We start from the raw sequence: 22,384 nt of genomic DNA, 5'->3' as shown, positions 1-22,384 counted from the left end.
AAAATAGCTGTATTTGCGACATGTAAAGGCAAAACACCTGCTGATGAATTAGGGTGTGGTGAGAGAATGAGGAAATCAGGTTAACGCTTTTACTTTGGGGTTGGGTACTCAGTGGATGGAGATGCCATAAACTGGTACGGAGAAGACTAAAGAAAGAAAAGATTTCAGGATAAGAAATGAAGATCAAGAGATCAGTATTGTCCAAGTGAAGTTTGTGCCAGTGACGATAATAATAGTAGGTAACATTTATTGAGAGGTTAGTGTGTATCTGGCACTCTTCTAAGTATTTTACACGTATTGTCTCACGTAATCGCATTTAATCCTCCTAATAATCCTTTCAGATAGATATTACTTCTCCCATTTTATAGAAGAGAAAACTGAATCAGAGAGAGGTGAAATATCCTGGCCCTTATCACATAGTAAATGGAAGTGCAAGGGCTCAAACATATCCACTCAAAACCAAATGGCTGTGTGAGTCTGGAGTCCTATGGAGATTTCAGAAAATACATTTGGTTACTATCAGCCCATCGATTTTAATAAGGTCTCAATCTTCAATACAGGTCAGGCTGGAGTGCAGTTGGCACCATCATAACTCACTGCAGCTTCTAATTCCTGGACTCAGACAATCCTCTGCCTCAGCCTCCCTGGGAGTAGAGGTGTGTACCACCATGCCTGGCTAATATTTTTCTTTATTTTTGTAGAGACAGGGTCTTACTATGTTGTCCAGGCTGGTATCAAACTCCTGGCCTCAAGTAATTCCCCCACGTCAGCCTCCCAAAGTGCTGGCAGTATAGATATAAGGAATTGTGCCCAGACAGCATACAGATTTTTAAAGCTGAGTAAGAAGGAATGTAAATAGGCAGGAACAACCATTTACCAAAGAACAGAGGTTGTAGGAGCTAGAACACAAGAAAATGAGTTAAAACGCACCATAACAACTGAGGAAGGTAAGTTTTCACTCTGGAAAGTGAAATGATGTTACAGCATAGGCATTGACTACAATCTTACCAAATGGAAGGATTAAAAATTTTGTAAGTAAATCACTCCAAGCTGGTACAGCTTCACAGAATACCTCTAACTCGGAATTCTGAAAAACATACCTAGTATTATGTCATCTATCCTCATATACAGAAGTCAGCTTGGACTTATCCTATTACTTTTAGGGCTTTCCTTTCCTAATCCTTCTTTATTCTGCTGAGAACAAGAAAAAACAGGAAACATACCAGGAGTCTTGGTACTTGGCTTGTCCCTACATATACTTAGAACAAATGTTATGTATTTTTTTTTAAATCAATAAAATTGAATAAGAGTATTAAAATCCAAATAACCTCTTACACCATAATCAGCAGCTAATAACTACTGTACTGATGGCAGACAAGCTGTGAGGCATAAACTTAATGTATTTTACATAACTTATTTTTATCCAATTCTAGCAACTACTCAATAAAGCAGATTCAGTCATAAACCATAATTACTGATTTACTTATCATAATTTACTGATAAGTAAACAGAAAGGTAAAGCAGCTTACTGAAGGTTAAACAACACAGTAAGTACCACTGCAGAACTGAAACACCAGTCTGCCTTACTCTTTTTAATAACTACACTGTACAACCTAAAATTCTAGGATTATTTTCAAGTGTTGAGAGTAACCAGTGGCCTTCATTTTCAAAATGAAATAGTCTGTCTTCATATTTCTAGATGTCTAAGTACATTATCAACTGACCATATCATTCTTCTTAAAATTCTCTCTTCTAGTTTCCACAAGAAAATACTTTGTGGTTTACTATTTACCTCCTATGCTGCCTTTTTAAGCCTTAAGTTCATACTGGAAATTCAAAGTGGGTTTAATAGTGTGCATTCATTTCTCTTTTTTGTTTGTTTGTTTTTTGTTGGCTTTTGAGGGTCTTGCTCTGCTGCCCAGGCTGGAGTGCAGTGACTCGATCTCAGTTCACTGCAACCTCTGCCTGCCGGGCTCAAGTGAATTCTCCCCCTCTGCCTCCCAAGTAGCTAAGACTACAGGCACACACCACCACATCCAGCTAATTTTTTGTATTTTTTGCAGACAACCGGTCTTGCCATGTTGCCCAGGATGATCTTAAACTCTGGGACTCAAGTGATTCACCCACCTGAGCCTCCCAAAGTGCTGAGACTACAGGTGTGAGCCACTACGCCTGGTGTGTAATCATTTCTTTACTCAACCCTCTTATATCAAGTGACCAGAACCGTAATTAAGATTTTAAATTAGCACTATCTATATGATGAAGCCCAAATGTATATTTCCAGATCAGATTTTTCTTATTATTTCCTGAGATCCATTAACACATCTTAAAGGGTATGTCTAATCTGAAAGAAAACATGTAAGACCTGTAGTACATTTAAATGTTTGGAAGCATTCACTAGTAAAACCATGTGGGCCTGGGATTTCCTTTGTGGAAAAGTTCTGAACTACTGATTCAAATTATTTAGCCAACAGAATTTCCAGGTTTTTCTATCTATTCTAGTGTTAGTTGTGGTAAAGTGTGTTTTAATAAAATTTACCCATTTTTTTGTTTTCAAATTTACTGAAAAAATATATTCATATCTTTTTAGTATCTGTAGTGTATGTAGTAAAGTTCTCTTTTTTTATTCCTGGTATCTGTAATCTATGAATTTTTTATATCAGTTATTTTCCTATTACATTTAATAAGGAACTAACTTTTGGCTTTATTGATTTCTTTGTTCAATGTCTGCTTTATATTACACTGATTTCTGGCCTTTTTACACTCTTTCTCTAATTTCTTTGAGTGTGATTTGCTCTTCTTTTCCTAGTTTCTCACACAGAAGCTTAGATAACCACTTTTCAATCAGGTGTGGTGGCTCATACCTGTAATCCCAGCACTCTGGGAGGCTGAGATGGGCAGATCACTTGACGCCAGGAGTTCGAGACCAGCCTGGCCAATAGGGCAAAACCCCATCTCTACCAAAAATACAAAAAATAGCCAAGCATGGCTGCACAAGCCTGTAGTCCCAGCTACTCAGGAGGCTGAGACACAAGAACTGTTTGAACCTGGGTGGTGGTGGTTGCAGTAAGCTAAGATCCCATGACTGCACTCCAGCCTGGGTGACAGAACAAGACTCCGTCTCCCCCCACCAAAAAAAAAAAAAAGCAAGCTTAGATAACCACTTTTCAACTTTTCTTCCTTTCCGATATATGCATTTAAAATTATAAATTTCCTATATTCATTTCTTTAACTCTATCCTAAAAGTTTCTGATAATGCTGTATTTCATTAATGTTCAGTATAACATATTATAATTTTAATAATTAATTTTATTTATTTATTTTTAGACAAGAGTTTCGCTCTTGTTGCCCAGGCTGGAGTGCAATGGCATGATCTCGGATCACAGCAACCTCCACCTCCTGGGTTCAAGCGATTTTCCTGCCTCAGCCTCCTGAGTAGCAGGCATTACAGGCATGCACCACCACACTTGGCTAATTTTGTATTTTTAGTACAGACAGGGTTTCTCCATGTTGTTCAGGCTGGTCTCAAACTCCCGACCCGAGGTGATCGTCCCACCTAGGCCTCCCAAAGTGCTGGAATTACAGGCATGAGTCACACTTGGCCAACAAATTATTATTATAAGAAGTAATTTATATTGTGATTTCTTTTTCGACTCACAAGTTATTCAGAAGAGTTTTTGCCTAATTTCTAAATAACCAATGATTTTCTAAGTTATCCTTATGATATGCTAATTAGGTCAGCTGTTTAACAGTGCTGTTTGTATTGATTTTGCATCTGCTTGTTCTGTTACTTACAAAGAGAGGCATTAAAATCTATAATTTTTTCTTTAAGTTTTCTTCTTTTTCCTCAGAAAAATGTTGAAGAAAAAAACCTACAATTATAATGATGAACTTACTTAGGTCTACTTTTCCTTCGTTTTTACTTTACATATTTTTGAAGTAGTCATTAGGTACATACATCATCAAGTGATTTGCCAAGTGAGGTGGCTAATGCCTGTAATCCTAGCACTTTGGGAGGCTAAGGAGGGTGGATCAACTGTCAGAAGTTCAAAACCATTCTGGTGAAACTGCATCTCTACTAAAAATGTAACAATTAGCCAGGTATGGTGGCAGGCGCCTATAATCTCAGCTACTCAGGAGGCTGAGGCAGGAGAATCATTTGAAATTGGGGTGAGGGGGTGGGGGCGGAAGTTGCAGTGAGCCATGGTCACACCACTTCACTGCAGCCTGGGTGAAAGAACGAAGCAAGACTCTGTCTCAAAACAAAAAAAAGTATTTACTGATTATGTCTTCCTGTTGAACTGGCCCCTTTTTTCATTATAAAATGTCCTTGGTATCTCTAATAATATTTCTGGTCTTAAAGTCCATTTTGTCCTACAATAATTTTTTTTTATTTTTTTGAGACAGTCTCACTTTGTTTCCCAGGCTGAGTGCAATGGCGCTATCTCAGCTCACTGCAACTTTCACCTCTCAGGTTCAAGAGATTCTCCTGTCTCAGCCTCCCCAGTAGCTAGGATTACAGACGTACACCACCACACCCAGCTAATTTTTGCATTTTTAGTAGAGATGGAGTCTCACCATGTTGGCCAGGCTAGTCTCAGATTTCTGACCTCAGATGATCCACCTGCCTCAGCCTCCCAAAGTGCTGGGATTACAGATGTGAGCCACCGTGCCCAGCCTGTCCTGTAATTACATAATTACCCCAGCTCTTATCCATTTTTCCATCCTTCTACTTTCAACCTATCTGGTAACATGGATGTATTTATATACACACACTTGCCTGGGATATTCTATATATACATATATATACACACACACATATAGATGATTGCATTTATCTAAAATTTAATTAAAAGTAAAATTAAGAATGATAAAAATTAGAGTAGTGGTAATCTCTGAGGGGAGCTGACTGGGAAGGGGTATGAAAGAAATCTAAATACTTTATTTGTGCACTTTAGACACAATATCCTCAAGTTTTTCTACAGCTCAAGCTTTTGTTTCATTTTACGTTTTAAACTATATTCATAATTTCTGTTCTAAAATCTATTCCTCCCAGTATTTTCCATCTTAGGACATAGTAACTCCAAAGCACCCATCAGCTCTAGCCAGAGGTCACTTACTCATTTAGAGTCCATCAATAAAGTCTATGGATGGTTTACCTCCAAAAATATATTTCATAATCATCTGTATCTCCCCTCAACCTCTACTGCCACTCCAGTGCTTCAGTTTACTTAACTTAAAACTTACTTCAGTTTCACTTCAACTTAAAAAAAATGCTACCTAACTGATCTCCTAGATTCCACTCTTACCCTCTGCTATCTCTTCTCCTCTAGGTAATCAATGCAATCTTTTAAAACTACAAGTCACTGTATTTTTAAATACTTTAATTTAAAAGTAATATTTTAATACTCTGCTTACAATATGCTTAAGCAGAGTAATATTTTAATACTCTGTTTAAAATATGATCACAGTGGGCCAGGCATGGTGGCTCACTCCTGTAATCCCAGCACTTTGGGAGGCTGAGGCAGGCAGAACATGAGATCAAGAGATCAAGACAATCCTGGCCAACAGAGTGAAACCCCGTCTCTACTAAAAATACAAAAATTAGCTGGGCGTGGTGGCACATGTCTGTAGTCCCAGCTACTTGGGAAGCTGAGGCAGGAGAACTGCTTGAACCCAGGAGGCAGAGGTTGCAGTGAGCCAAGACTGCACCACTGCACTCCAGCCTGGCACTTGGAGACAAAGCTAGACTCTGTCTCAAAAAAAAAAAAAAATTGATCACAGTGCAACATAATTTTTACAAAAACTAAACTCAACTTAGCTTACAAGCCCTGAAGAATAACCCACTGTCTATTCTCTAAGTTCATTTCATGTTACTCTCCTTAGTTCATTATAATCTAGTAGCACTTACCTGTTTTCAATTATTTCAACATATCAAACTCTTTCCTATTTCATGGTCTATAACGTTCAGAACTCCTCATCAAGGTAACATTTATTTCAGATCATCTCTCAAAATTTAAGTTTCTTAGAGAGGTATTCATGTATTCATACATTCAAAATTCACTATTTTATTACTTTTCCTCAGAGAACCCATTCACTTATTTATAACACAAAGCCCATTTATCTATATGTTACATAAACAGATACACATACATATGCACACAAAATATGTATAAATGCACTTATGTATGTATATGCGTATAAATCAGGAATATATCTATCATTAGATCATTCCAAACACCAAGCACAGAGTCTGACACATATTCTGTGTTCAATAAATACTTCTTAAATCAATCCATCAATAAATGGATGAATAAATGATCTTAAGACACTCAACTCAAGACCAGGGAGAAAACATATTACTCCACTATTCTCGACATCACCACCACCTTACCTGGGAAGTTAAATGCCTTAAATAGCAGGCTTAAACATCAAGTAGTTGAAGAATAATAGACTCACAAATTACACAAGAAATGGACAAAATTATGAAGATTCCACTCCAAAGAAGTTAAGAATGTCAATACACTCATGAAAAGTACAAACTCACAAATGCCTAATGGTAAACAGAGACATGAAAGCCTTACGAGTGTAGAGAAGGGAAAAATTCAACAAATTATGTGGATAAATAAGTGAGTTTGAGACATACAGATGCAATCTAATTCTTTCAGATCTAAAAGGTTATCAGGATGGGCTGACAACATCAGTTTTATCTCTAGGCAGAAATCAACAGACACATTACCTTATCTAAGACAGTAAAGTGCTGAAAAGCAGAATCTAAGTTTTAGTAGTATCCTTATAAAATATCTCCAGTTGTTACTGATCAAAAACCTCCACAAACAGGGACAGTGACATAGTTAAGAACACATCTCTGCCATGTAAGCATATTCAATGAGAAATTTACTAACCTTTACCCCATATTTTACTTTTCCAGCATAATGTTTTATAATGAAAGCAGGCTCCATCACGGCTGGAAATTCAATGTAAGAATTATCTTCATGTTGATGCTTAAACTTGTCTAGTAATGTTTGATTTGTAGCCTGTGGGAAGCTGAATTTAAAAAAAAAGAAAAAAGAAAAAATAACTCTAAAGAAAGATGAGAAAGATGCAGTAATTAGTACAGTCCATTTTACAGTCCATTATAATTACATTGCCATCTTACACATATAGCAGTTTACAAAAGTTTTCGTCCATATTATCTAATCTGAATCTCATAATAAGCTAAAAAGTAATAATAAATATTGGTGTCACTATTTTACAGATGAGGGATCAAAAGTTTTGATTTGCCTATACTCACACTTTGCAATAGCAGTATCAAGAAATTAACTCATTACATACTTAGCTTCTAATGCATTGTTCTGAACTACTGTAAAACGCAAAGGAAAATAAAATCCAAATCATATATTCTTTGGGGCCAACAACTTCCAAATAAGAGAATAATCTCTCAATTCTCATAGGTCCTAAAAATCCATAAAAATTATCTGATTTCCTGTTTCTTCATGCATAAATAAGTAGCCATTTTCTTACTATACCAATTATTATTTGCACTCATTGATTGTACTGATCAATTGAGCACTTAATATCTAGGAATAACACAAACTATTTAACTGCATAATAGGAAATATGGAAATACAAAAGATCAAAAGACAAAAAAATAATCAGTGGTGTGAATAATGAAAAGGTTCACACAGGATATAGCAAGCAATTGTGAACTAGATGTTAAAGGTTGGGGAAGAATTTCAAATAGAGAAAATGTAATTGACAGAAAAAGGAGAAAGTTTCAGAAAACGGCTTCATTTAATGGTAGCTAAAATAATGAAAAATGTGACATGAGGTTGTAATGTTAATACAAATCTAATGCGTAAAAATCATTCCAAAATTATAACAAACATAGTTAATTACATAGTATGTATTGTAAACCATATAGAAAATGACCTTTGGCATCAGACAATCATAGTTTAGATTACTCCTTCTATCAGTTACCTGGGGCAAACTAGATAACCTTCTTTGAGAAGTGGCCCTCGAATTCACAAGATGAGATAGCAGGTATCACAGTGCCAGTAGAATTAAATAAAACTAGTAAAAACATCTAGCAACAGCAGGCATCCTCTAGGGATTAAACATATCGACTTTGTGTTGCCAACACTAATATTTTCCTGGTCACCTTGGCCTACTTTTGTATTCAAATAATATCTATTCCTCAAAATATCACCATCTAGCTTACTCCAAAACTTTAAAGCCATTTTACAATAGATTACTATTTCAAAGAGAGCAGCACAGCTCCTATAGGAGAAGTCTCACGAATCTTCTTTAAAGTCACCAAAGCATATTATCAAAATAAGTTTTTCTGTAATAGTGCTTTAATCATGTGCCCCCTCTGCTCAAAACTTTATAGATCATCAAGGCAAAAAGATGTCTGACACCAAGCTCCTAAGCCTAGGCTAACTCAACCTCTGCAAACTTATGTCTCACTATTTCACAGTAGTATGCTTCTTCTTTTTTTTTTTTTTTTTGAGACGGAGTTTCGCTCTTGTTGCCCAGGCTAGAGTGCAATGGCGCGCTCTCGGCTCACGGCAACCTCTGCCTCCTGGGTTCAGGCAATTCTCCTGCCTCAGCCTCCTGAGTAGCTGGGATAACAGGCATGCACCACCATGCCCAGCTAATTTTTTGTATTTTTAGTAGAGACGGGGTTTCACCATGTTGACCAGGATGGTCTCGATCTCTTGACCTCGTGATCCACCCGTCTCGGCCTCCCAAAGTGCTGGGATTACAGGCTTGAGCCACCACGCCCGGCCAGCAGTATGCTTCTCTTAAGGCAGGATGCTCACCTCATTGTCTCTCGGTCAGGGTTTATTTGCCTTCTAATCATCTGAGTAATCAAAAAGCTTATCATATCTTTTCTCTTACTTTTAAATGGAAAATAGAAATTTTCAAAGGAAGGAGGATAGACATGAAAAACAGTCTTTACTTGAAACTAAAAAAGATGGAAAGTTCTTGCATTCAACAGACATTTATGGACACTTATTACATTACCAGGCCAAAATATGTAGAACACAAGAAAATCATTCACTATTGCTCATATCAAAGCTCTTAATCTAGTGTTCTCCAAAGGCTATCTGCAAAGGTAGCCTCAGAAGAACCTCTAGAGATTTGAAAACTACCAATGCCTGGACCCCACCTACTGCAATTCTGACTTCAGTGATATTTACAAAGTCCCAAGGTAATTCTTATGAGCAGGCAAGATTCACAAAATGCTGCTGTAAATAAATGCTCTAATCCTAACTTCAGTCACTGTTAAAATGTAGATTCTGATTCAACAGATACAGAGTGAAGGCCTGAGATTCTACATTTCTAAGATTCAAAGTGGTCCACTGCTGCTGACAGAAGATGACACTTTGAATACTATGAGGAAAACTGATAATATTCCTAACATCCTATTCATATGTAACTCTGACACAATATTCCTCCTTTCTAAATGCCACCCTACATCCTACAGAATCTAGCTTAAATAACTTGCCCCATATCATATAGCCATTAAGTAGTAGAGAAAGGCTAAACCAAGACCTCTGACTTTAAACCCATACACCTGGAGCACTACAAACACACTGCATGAAATAAAAACACAACTAAGGATATATTTGATACTATATATTCTCTATAAAAAATATTTTTAGAGGAAAAAATAATAAAGTCCTGAAATAGTTCTTCAGAATGTGACTTTATTTTCCATCCAGTTTTTTTTTTACAGGTAAATGGCAGAGAAAAAATATTTCATGTCTTTGCATTTTCTGGAATGTTAAAGCACAGAGATTCTTTACAAGGACTGGTAATAACTACAGGACTGACTAATAAAAAGATTATTCAGTCCAGTCTCCCATCTACAATAACATGCTGACAGATGATGCAAAGTAATTATAATAATAGGAAATTATATTAATTGTTAAAGCAGCTGCTAATCAGCTCTAATGGTTATAAAGTTCTTTATTGAGCCAAAATTTATCTCCCTGAAATTTATGGCAACATGGCTCCACCCCAGTAGCTTTCAGGTAACAGCAAACAAGTGTCATTCTCATTATTGGGTTAAATCTATGTGAGGTAGCAACTGATCAGGAAATTGTAGTCTTTGTATAATATAATAAGATGAGCATGGGATGAAATTTTGCTTAAAGAATGACAAGACAGGACAGACACAGTGACTCTCATATGTAATCCCAGCACTTTGGGAGGCTAAGGCGCAAGGACAGCTTGAGCCCAGGGGTTTGAGACCAGCCTGGGCAACAAAGTTTAGTCCTTGTCTCTACAAAAACATTTTTTAAATTAGCTAGATATGGTGGTATGTGCCTGTGCAGTCCCAGCTACTCAGGAGGTTGAGGCGAGATCACTGGAGCCCACGAATTCAAGGCTTCACTGAGCCATAGCCACACCACTGCATTCCAGCCTGAGCTACAGAGCAAGACCCAGTCTCAAAAAAAAAAAAGTAATTCTACTACCTCAGTTTTGATGTTATGATTTTATATACACAGTTGTAATACTGTAATTATATATATATATGTATGTATGTATATGTAAAACATATATATACATATATGTGTGTATATATATCTAGGTTTTTGGCCATGGTTCCTGGCTTTTAACTCCTATAGCCCTTGGTATAGTCTTTTGTTATAATGTTAGGGTGCTTCAGGCCTCATGAGCAGGCCTCAGGAAACAGAATCTCTCTTCTCTTCTGTCCTCCTTTTACCTGCCCAAGGCAGGCCTCTAATCCTCTGATTGTGGGTTATAAGACCCTCATTCCAGAAAGGGTCTATCCCCACATTCTGAAGGAAAGAATGCTGCACAAGAGGCCAAGAAGAAATTGGACAGACAAGCCTTGCTTGGCTTCCCACTCAGTCTATTCGCATGAGATCATGCTCTTTGGTCCAATCAGATTTCTACACAGTTGTCAATAATGTCTGTGTAATGAAGCCTCCATAAAAAACCCAAAAGGACAGCATTTGGAGAGCTTCCAGATAGCTGAATATGTATGTGTTCCTGGAAGGCGGTGTGCCCAGGAAGGACATGGATACCCTGTACTCCTTCCCCAATACCTTGCCCTACACATCTCTTCATTATATCCTTTGCAATATCCTTTACAATACACTGGGATAAATGTAAGTAAGTGTTTCCCTGAGTCCTGCAAGCCATCTGGCAAATTAATTGAACTCAAGGAGAAGCTGACTGGTCAGAAATTATGGAGGAGTAAACTACTGACTGGTGTCTGAAGGTGGGTGGGCAGCAGTTTTGGGGACTGAATCCTCGATCTGTGGGATCTGATGCTACCTCCAGGTAGATAGCGTCAAATCTGAATGAGAGGACACCCAGCTGGTGTCCACGGCTTGCTGGTGGGGAAAACTCCATATACATTTGGTCAGAGAGGTCTTCATGTTGATTGTTATAATGTGACAGCAGAGAAAAACATAATTTGAATGTTTTTGCCAAATAATTGGTGTCAGAGAAGTGAGATTTGCTGGAAAGACCCTGGCTCACTGAAACATGGTTTGGGAAGAGAAAGGATAAAAGAGTACAAGATGAGAAACCTTTGTTCTGGTGTGGCCACAGGGTCATCCAAGGTATGAAGCCTTAGCTGCTATGCTCAGTTACTAAAGGTAAAAGTTATCAGTGGAATTTAGAGATAGTTCCAACTCCTGGGGAGTTGATTCACTGGCTACATAAGGAAAAGCAAACTAATTTTAAAAAGTGAACTATTCAATCCCTTAATTATTGTTATTTATAATAGCTAAAATAAAATTTAAAGAGAGTACTGTGTTGGTCCTTGAAGCTGGATCAAGCTCGGATCTCGATCTGTTTGAGCTCAAGCTGCTAGCCTCAAAGTCTTGGAGGCAAGGACAGAATTGTGCAGGGACAACAAAGTACCTCTGAGACATGTGGTTACCAAGAAGACAGTCAATGTGGAAGAAGGGCAAAATGAAGTAACTACTGAACTGCAGGGCGTAGTGTGAAGGAATAGTTCCATTTTGTAGACTGGTATCATTAGCTTCCTAAGAACCTTTACTAAAATGGATTGTGAGAGTAACTACATTAGGGGCAGTAGCTTTGGTTTTAAATGCTGCAGTGGACAAGTGTGTCTGGGTTGATGCAGGACACACAACTCACTACTAAGCAATCTCAGACATCTATACATGATTGAGATACACAAGAGGTTATTCCTGAGGGAAAAGCCAGCCTAGTGGACTGGATAAAAGCCACTGTACAATCTTTTTACTCTGGGAAGGGGGATTGCCTAACTCTCCCTAGAAATGCTAAGCAGAACAACCCAGATGAAGCAGCTGATATGCTTCGTACTACGTAAGACTAGCTTTATAATGATAAGGATATTTGCCCAATTAATGTGTCTGTTATCTATTTACTGGATTACAGTAAATGCTATAGTTAAAGGGGTCCCTTCTACATGGGCACCCCAGGTGATTTCAAATTTGTTGTCTCAGCTTCTCCTCATAAGTCTTACAGATGCAATAAAAATATTAGGTAAATTAATGAGAGAATGGGAAAAGGCAAAAGGGAGGGTTCAAAGGATTTACCCCAGGAAGATACAAATTTTTTAATGGTTATTAAGAAATAAGGTGAATAGGCCAGGTGTGGTGGCTCACGCCTGTAATCCCAGCACTTTGGGAGGCCGAGGCGGGTGGATCACAAGGTCAAGAGATCGAGACCATCCTGGTCAACATGGTGAAACCCCGTCTCTACTAAAAAAAAAATACAAAAAATTAGCTAGGCATGGTGGCGCGTTCCTGTAGTTCCAGCTACTCAGGAGGCTGAGGCAGGAGAATTGCTTGAACCCAGGAGGCGGAGGCTGCAGTGAGCCGAGATCGCACCATTGCACTCCAGCCTGGGTAACAAGAGCAAAACTCTGTCTCAAAAAAAAAAAAAAAAAAAAAGAAAAGAAAAGAAAAAAGAAATAAGGTGAATAAAGAAAACATTAAAGGGGTGAAACTAAGAGGAAAAGGGGAAGAGTCATGAGATTCACCCTAGCTAGGCAGAAATATTTTATATGGTTTTGAAGAAATGGGATGAATAAAACAGAAATGGATGGGGTTAAAACAAAATTTGTAATACAACACTACTGAAGGTTGGATAAACCAAAGGGAGCGCCTTCTGGTCCCTCAACCAGTTTGCTCTATTTCCCCAATTTTGGAGAAATGTTTAAAAGACAGAAGGATAAGATTACAATGAGAAATCCTCCCTGGAATTGCCTGGGGCCATGGTTAGACTAGTTAATCAAGGTAACAATTGACAGAGAGGCCAGAGTCCCTTGGCCCAATGCCTGGCTGGGACCCAAAGACTTTTACACAAGAATGGTAAAATGGTCTATGGGTGGAGAACTTTCTGCAACTAGAACATAATAAATACATCAGAGATCATAGGATTATGAAAACTGGAATACTTAACAGGCCTTAAGAAGCTGAGTCTCCTTTATTTAAATGTTTTGTGACTGGAAAATGTTCCCCCTACCCAGTGCTATAAAATAGAAGGCATGTAAATCTGCCCTTCAAGCAATCTTAACTGGACATGCTAAATGGCGGAAGGCATGTAAACATGCCCTTTAAGCAATATTAACTGGACATGCTAAATGGGAACCAGTAAGATTGTTCAAGTCCACATCCAGAGTAGACTCAGAAGAAGCTAGAGTGCAGACAGAAACAAACAGTACATTTGATACCCCTTTGTGGAGCATTTCCTGGGGCTTATGGCAAAAATGTGTGGGCATCTACCAGCAACAACTACTGAGACTTCTGGACTACAGAATTTCTACTGGAGGGGCACTTATTATCTTGTTATGGGAAATTAGCTGAAGCTATCCCTAAAACTGAAGGTCATAAAATGATCTCGACACCTGAAATACCCATGCTGTCCCAGCTTATGGAAGAAAAACACTCTCATGAGGAGAGCAGTGCACTGAAGAGTTCCATAATAAAATGGAAATGATTTATACAGAATCATGCTGCCTGGGGGGTGCAAGGAAGAGACACTCATGAGCAGGGAGTCTTTTTACCCTAGGACTGACTCTGGAACTGTGTGAGGAGCTGCTGGATCCTACAGTGCTCTCAAGTGACTGGCAAACAACTGCTTGGTTTGTGGATGGTGGTTCCAAGGTAAATGGACAACATCCTGTTTGGAAGGCTACTATGATTGAAGAAGGTGAAAACAAATCAGATTGGTGGGCTGAATGACATGATGATTTCCTAAAACTGAGGGAAGAACTGAAGAGTGGTAGAAGCTCTTGTGTTTGGGTTTTTTTTTTTTGAGACGGAGTTTCGCTCTTGTTACCCAGGCTGGAGTGCAATGGCGCGATCTCGGCTCACCGCAACCTCCGCCTCCTGGGTTCAGGCAATTCTCCTGCCTCAGCCTCCTAAGTAGCTGGGATTACAGGCACGCACCACCATGCCCAGCTAGTTTTTTGTATTTTTAGTAGAGACGGGGTTTCACCGTGTTGACCACGATGGTCTCGATCTCTCGACCTCGTGATCCACCCGCCTCGGCCTCCCAAAGTGCTGGGATTACAGACGTGAGCCACCGCGCCCGGCGTGTTTGGGTTTTTACTGACTCAGGGGCACTGGCCAATGGTCTGGCCAAATAATCAAGCAGAAGGGCAATGGAAACCCAGCCTATTAAAACAAGGCCCATTTGGAACACAATCGTACGGAAATCTGAGGGGTACCTTAAAGCAGAACATATCAATGGCCACCAAAAAAAGCCCCTTTCCAGGTTCAGAAGGTAACTAGAATTGACAAGCACATATCCCTGTGTACTCCTTTGATATGGTCACCTGGGTCCATGAAATGAGCAGATATGGGGGTACTACAGCAGTGCTGAGAAGTGCTAAATCTAGGCATTCCTCTTGCATCTTCTCTCAATCACAAAATGCCAGTAAGAACTGTTCTGTTCGTCAGCAAGAGAATCTGAGACTGCCAATGGCTATGTGGCAGTTTCCCTGATGGGAAGACCCTGAACTGAGAAGTTAAGTGAGACTGATGTAGGTATCCCTGGGGGGCTACAAATTGACAGGAGTAGTCACTGACTGAAGTGAGCTTTACTTACCCAGTGGAAAATGCAAATGCTCAGGGTACCATTAAAAAAAAAAAAAAAAAAAAAAAACAAAAACAGAAAACATTGCATCGATTTGGATGATGATCATTTTTTCAGAACAAGAAACCCATTGCACAGCCTACAATGTCCGGCAAAGGAAAAAGATATCTTCCTCAGAGTAACAGTTTGATGGAGAAGTAGAATTGGCAATTAAAACACTGGTTGTCTAAAACAGGGGAAGATCAAAAAATGAAGGGCTGGCTTGCATGCCTTCCTGAGTATGAGTATCTGCTCACACTCAGCATGAGAGAGACTAAAGGAGCATCCCCTAGATCTTTCTTGTTTTTCCGGTTCATCTGGGAAAGAGGGGTTGGAGAGCATGCTGACACGACTATCCAATTCTTGCCAAGGAAGGAGTATACTGGTATAAAAACCGTAACTTTTTGTTTCTTTCCCAGATGACCTCAAAAACAAAAAACTTTTTTTCTCTCCCCTATCAGCTGCAGTCATCCTAGGACCAGGGCTGCAACTACAAGAGCTGGAAGCAAGGATGATTTCTAAACAAGAAACTGTAATTACATGTTTAAATCTTAAGTCAAAATTCCTAAGGGCATGATGGGGGTGGGTTGTACCTTCACTCTATGTAGCAAAATTGGGGCTAAGAGTGAATGTAACTATTTTTCCTGGCCATAAAAACAGCTCACTAGTTCTGCACCTATGTAATTCACCCTATCTAAAAGGGAGTGGACTTAGGAGGAGGTACTTGCTAGACTAGAATTGTTGTCTGCAATCTAAACCAGCACAGTGGCAATTCTTCATGTGCCTTCCATATGAGGAAAAGTTTGGGAACTAATGGAGAGGAGGAATAGCAACTGAGGGTAAAGATATTAATCAGTGGATAATAAATTGAGGGAAATCCAACATTAACACATTTTAAGAAGCTCAGAGCAAGAGATGACACTGTCTTTTAGCTCAGTTATAAAAGATGCTCAAAAGGGAAAGGTTGTGTTTGCTGAGATTACTCCTGCTTTCGGAATCTGACAAGACTGAAAGGAAGCCTGCAAACTTGAGTGTTCTCTTCCTGGGGAATCATCTCAAACAATATGAGATGAACTGGCCTAATTACTAATGACTGAATGGGATTCTAGTAATGTAGTAGTATGTTTGAGTTGTATATTCTTTTGATGATGTAAAGGATCCATGTTTGAAAGCCTGTGGCCTGTGACAAGAATTTTATATATATATATATATATATATATATATATATATATATATATATATATATAAGAGAGAGAGAGAGAGAGAGAGAGAGAGAGGCCGGGCGCGGTGGCTCAAGCCTGTAATCCCAGCACTTTGGGAGGCTGAGGCGGGTGGATCACGAGGTCAAGAGATCGAGACCATCCCGGTCAACATAGTGAAACCCCGTCTCTACTAAAAATACAAAACATTAGCTGGGCATGGTGGCACGTGCCTGTAATCCCAGCTACTCGGGAGGCTGAGGCAGGAGAATTACCTGAACCCAGGAGGCGGAGGTTGCGGTGAGCCGAGATCGCGCCATTGCACTCCAGCCTGGGTAACAAGAGCAAAACTCTGTCTCCAAAAAAAAAAAAAAGAGACAGAGAGAGAGAGAGAATGTGTGTGAGTGTGAGTGTGAGTGTGTGTGTGTGTGTGTGTGTGTGTGTGTGTGTGTGTGTGTGTGTAGGTTCTCATTCTTGGTTCCTGGCTTATAACTACCACAGCCCTTGGTGTCATCTTTTGTTATAATGTGGGGATGCTTTAAGTATCGGAAGCAGGCCTCAGAATCTCTCTCTCTCTGACCTTCTCCTGTCTACCTTTTACCTGCCCAAGGCAAGCCTCTAATCTGATTGTGGATCAAAAGACCCTCATTCCAGAAAGAGTCCTGCCCCATTACTCTGGAGGAAAGAATACTGCACAGAAAGACCAAGAAGAATCTGGACAAACAGGCCTCACTGGGTTTCCCACTCAGTCTATTAGTATGATATCATACTTTTTTTGTCCAATCACATTTCTACATAGTTGTCAATAACGCCTATGTAATGAAGCCTTCATTAAAAAAAATCCCCAAAAAAGCATTTGGAGACCTTCCAAATAGCTGAAGATGTGGGAGTTTCTTTGAGGGTGGTACACCCAGGGAGGACACGGAGGCTCTGTGCTCCTTACCTCACACCTCGTCCTATGCATCTCCTCATTGTTTAGTTTGCAACATCCTTTACAATACACTGGCATAAATATAAGTGTTTCCCTGAGTTCTGCAAGCCACTCTGGCAAATTAATTGAACTCAAGGAGAAGCTAGTTGGTCAGAAGTTCTGGAGGCATGGACTAAGTGGCTGGTGTCTGAAGGTGGGGTGGGGTGCAGTTTTGGGAACTAAGCCCTCAATCTGTGGGATCTGATGTTACCTCCAGGTAGACAGTGTCAAATCTGAATTAAAGGATGCCCAGCTGGTGTCAACTGCTTGTTAATGGGGAAAAACACCACACACATTTGGTCACAGAAGTCTTATATGTTGATTATTTTGGTGTAAGAGTAGACAAAAAACATGGTTTGAGAGTTTTCCTGTAACAGTAGTTATGAAAATGGGATACAAATCCTGCACTACTGACTCTAACACCTAAATATTACAGGAAATCAATATAATAATTCAAAGCACAACCTTATAGTCAGAAACACCTGACAGGTTTGAATCTTAGGTACCCCATTTCCTACTTATATAATCTTTGTTCTTGGATTGTTTCTTAAACCCTTTTTTTGTTACTATAAAATTCCTCAAACCAAAACAACTGCTTATCATTCCATTATCAACCACAATAGTTTTCAACAATGAGTATCAAAATTACCTATAAAGCCTTCCCAACTAAAGATATACCAGAGGTAAGGTATACAAACAGTGAATGACTTACGTTATAATTTTATGAGATAATAACTATGTTGGGGCATACACAGTAATGCAAGAAACTTTTACAAAATTCTGGACAGAAAATTAAGGTACTTTTTACTTGTGTTAACAGCATTTTAATTCCTTTAGATTAACGGAAGTTGACTAGTGATAGAGTTCTTTCTGCTAGTTTTTTTATTCTACAACCTTACACAATCATCTTACCTCTAACAGTAAATCCCCAATACTTTCCATCCTGTTTAATGAGGATTACATTAAACTAGAAATCAGGTAAACAAATTGTTTCTAAATTTTTTACTCAAGAGTCATAAAAAAACCTCACAACCTCCTCATCTCAGTTTCTCCAATTCTAGATTTGCCATCTCTTAGGATAATCAACTATATTTTATAGATTGTTGAGAATATCCTGAAGAATGCTACCTGAAGCTTACTTCTAAAGCATATATTTAACTGTTATATTGAACAGTGTTAATGAGGAATAGTAAATAATTGGCAGATGTTGCCACTTACAAACATGATCACGATAGACATTACGAATCTACCATAACATTCTTTTTTTGTTTTGTTTTGTTTGGAAACAAGACTCTTGCTCTGTCGCACAGGCTGGACTATAGTGCAGTAGCGCCATCTTGGCTCACCGTAACCTCTGTCTCCTGGGTTCAAGCGATTCTCAAGTCTCAGTCTCCTGAGTACCTTGGATTACAGGCGTGTGCCACCATGCTCAGCTAAATTTTGTATTTTTAGTACAGATGGGATTTTGCCATGTTGGCCAGGCTGGTCTCGAAGTCCACATGCCTCAGCATCCCAAAGTACTAAGATTATGGGCGTAAGCCACCACATTCAATCTATCACAATATTCTTTTCTGCTAAACATGAAAACTGAAAACACATCGCATATGTAAAACTCAATTTACAAAGAAAGAAACATGTAACCAAAAAAAAAAGTCAACAAGTTTAACATCAATGTGTATTGAATAAATCTAGAAGAACTTTAAAAAAAATGAATGCAAGTAATGAAGTCCATCCTAATTACCTAGAAACATACACAGATAAAAAAAATTTGTACACACAAAAAAACCTTTGGCTCTTTATTTGGTAATGTAAGAAAAAAGTTTAAACTTAAAAAGACATAAAAAGCCTAAACAGCCAATAACAAAATTGAAAATTACACTCACTTGCTTTCTTCATCCAAAAGATGAAGCAGTCCTGTTGGTTTTTTGCTAATAAGATTTATGCAGCAGGTATTATCAATATAATCTATGTTGTGCCAGCTGATACCTTCGGTTCTATATTCCTCCTAGAAAAAACAAAAAACAAAATAACAATTTATTCATCTTGCAGAAAATAACAGGAATAGGGTAATACAGATTGAAAAGCTTTTACCATACTTTCGGTTATTTATATCCCTCTCTGTCAGGTTTCTCTCTCTCTCAGGTGAATTCTTTGAGGGGTTCATCAATAGTATTAGCCTTTTGAAAGATTTACTTTTGGTTTGGTTGATCCTTTCCCACAGTATATTTGTTTTCACTTTTATTAATTTCCTCTTTATTGGTATTATTTCATTTTTTCTACTTTCCTCCGGTTTAGTTTGCTGACTTTTTCCCCAACTTGACAGGGAACACTAATTTTCAACAAAAATCTTCTAAGAGCTATAAAATGTTCCTTTAAGTATGGCTTTAGCCATATCCCACAGTTTTAATATGTAACATGTTAAGTACAACATATTTTCTAATTTTTCAACTTCTAGGCTATTTAAAATAATATTTCTTAATTTTTAATCACACAAGTAATTTTTAGTTATCTTTTACTTATTGGTTTCAGGCATTATTTTATTATTGTATTAAAATCTGCCATTTCAATCCTTGGAAATTTGACTTTTGCTTTATGGTCCAAGATATAAACAAATTTTGTGAATATTCCATCCAAACTTGAAAAAAAAAAAAGGTACATTCTGCAGAAGTTGATGCAGTGTTCTATGCATATCAGTTACATATTTGATTTTTAAATATCCTATATCCTTAATTGATTAGGTTTCAGGCCTAAGGACAAGAAACTGACATTCTGATCTGAAGGATAGTCAGAGATGAATGCCCACAAACACACTATCCTCTAGATATTTTAAATCTTCTATATCCTTACCAATTTTTTGAACACTTACTCTGTCAGCAAGTCAGCAAGATATGTCAAAACATTACACTACGATTGCAAATGCATTTTTCTTCGAGTTTTATTCATTTTTGCTTATATATTTCAAGGTTATGCTATCAGATACTTAGAAATTTTGAACTGTATACTTCCCAAGAAACCCTTTGGCATTCTAAAGGGTAGCATTATTAAATATTCCTTTTTATCTCTAGTAATGCTTGAAATATGATATTAATATAGCTATGACTACTTTTTTTATAAGGACTGCTAAATCTTCACCCAGCCTTTTAATCTTTCTGTATACTTAAAATGTCTCTCATAAGCAACAACCAGTTTAGTTTTGTATTATATCCAGTCTGACAATCTAGCTTCTAGAAGGAGCAATGAATCAATTATATTTAATGCAATCTCTGTATTTGTGAGAATAAATCAAACATCTTACCACTTGCTCTTTGTCTGACTTTCACGGCATTTCTTTTATTTCTTGCTTTCTTCTGGACCGTTTCAGTGTTTTTACTTTACTTATCCTCTCTATTACCTTTTCAAAAGTTTTATATTCTTTTACTATCTTTGGCAATGCTAGAAAACATGTATCCTTAACTTACTACTAAGAGAAATAGTATCTCTGTAACTTATCATTTAATACAAAGATCTTAGAATATATTAAATTCTATTTACTCCTGATTTATATGCTATTATTTTCATGTATTTTAGTTCTAGTTAAACAGTAAGTAGTTCTGTTTTTAATTTTTTTTTTATTTTTTGAGATGGAGTCTCGCTTTGTCACTCAGAGTGGAGTACAACAGTACAATCTTGGTTCACTGCAACTTCTGCCTCCTGGGTTAAAGCGAATTCTCCTACCTCAGCCTCCTGAGTAACTGAGATTACATACAGGCGCCCATCACCATGCTCGGCTGATTTTTGTTATTTTTAGTAGAGACAGGGTTTCACCATGTTGGCCAGGCTGGTCTCAAACTCCTGACCTCAGGTGATCCACTTGCCTTGGCCTCCCAAAGTGCTGCAATTACAGGGGTGAGCCACCATACCAGGCCTAAAAAGTTCTATTTAAACCATAAAAGTTACTTTTAACTTTATCTAATTTAGTTAATATTCATTTAAATTCAATGACATTTTATATTTTATTTTATTTTATTTTATTTATTTTATTTTATTGTAGAGACAGAGTCTTGCTCTGTCACCTATGCTGGAGTCAGTGGCACGATCCTGGTTCACTGCAACCTCCACCTCCTGCGTTTAAGCAATTCTCCTGCCTGAGTCTCCCAAGTAGCGGGAACTGCAGGCGCCCGCCACCAATACTAGCTAATTTTTGTATTTTAAGTAGAGACGGGGCTTCACCATTCGAGACCAGCTGGTCTCAAACTCCTGACCTCGTGATCCACCCGCCTTGGCCTCCCAAATTGCTGGTATTACAGGCGTAAGTACCGTGCCCTGCCCCGACTTTTTTATAAATTTGCATTGCTCTTCATTACTTCCTGCACCTGAGCTACAATCTGAAATAATTTACTGTCTAAACAACATACTTCAGTTTTAAGGAAAAAATCCCATTGTCTCCTAGCTTCCACTAAACGGCTGACTGACAAGTCTTATTGTTGCATCTTTAAAGATAGAGATGTCCCTGACTTATGATGATTCAACTTTACAATGGTGTTTAACTGTCATAATTTCTTCATACTTTGAACTCTGATCTTTTCCCAGGCTAGTAATATATGGCACATGACAAATTCAATAATTTTATTATAAAATAGGTGTGCTAGATAATTTTGCCCAATTGTAGGCTAATATAAATGTTCTGAGCACACTTAAGGTAGGCTATATTAAGCTGTGACCCTTATTAGGTGTATTAAATGCATTGTTTATTCAAAATATTTTCAACTTACCCATCCAAAGAAGCATCTGTAGTCTTTTGTTTTTTCTAGGTGCTTTTTAGACTTTTTTCACTGTCTTTAGTTTACTATAATTTTCAAAATAGGTGTGCTAGATGATTTTGCCCAACTGTAGGCTAATATAAGTGTTCTGAGCACACTTAAGGTAGGCTATATTAAGCTGTGACCCTTAGTAGGTGTATTAAATGCATTTTTTACTTAAAATATTTTCAATTCAGCCGGGTGTGGTGGCTCACACCTGTAATCCCAGCACTCTGGGAGGCCGAGGCGGGTGGATCACAAGGTTAAGAGATCAAGACCATCCTGGCCAACATGGTGAAACCCAGACTCTACTAAAA

At 38.1% G+C, this 22,384-nt stretch overlaps 1 protein-coding gene across 9 annotated transcripts in view; it reads right to left on the bottom strand.

Annotated features, from left to right (window-relative positions):
* MYO9A (myosin IXA) overlaps positions 1-22,384 on the bottom strand; it is a 291,275-nt gene that overhangs the window by 141,804 nt on the left and 127,087 nt on the right. For all 9 annotated transcript variants that reach the window (XM_074392722.1, XM_074392721.1, XM_074392727.1 and 6 more), the window contains 2 exons: positions 19,173-19,294; positions 6,906-7,047 (listed from right to left, as the gene is read on the bottom strand). In XM_074392722.1, the coding sequence (XP_074248823.1) occupies positions 6,906-7,047; positions 19,173-19,294 (264 nt within the window). The remainder of the gene's footprint in view (positions 1-6,905; positions 7,048-19,172; positions 19,295-22,384) is intronic.

Source organism: Saimiri boliviensis, chromosome 2, assembly GCF_048565385.1.
Source record: "Saimiri boliviensis isolate mSaiBol1 chromosome 2, mSaiBol1.pri, whole genome shotgun sequence".
Classification (NCBI taxonomy): domain Eukaryota; kingdom Metazoa; phylum Chordata; class Mammalia; order Primates; family Cebidae; genus Saimiri; species Saimiri boliviensis.
Note: the sequence above shows the minus strand (reverse complement) of the source record. Positions and strands in the feature narration are given on the sequence as shown.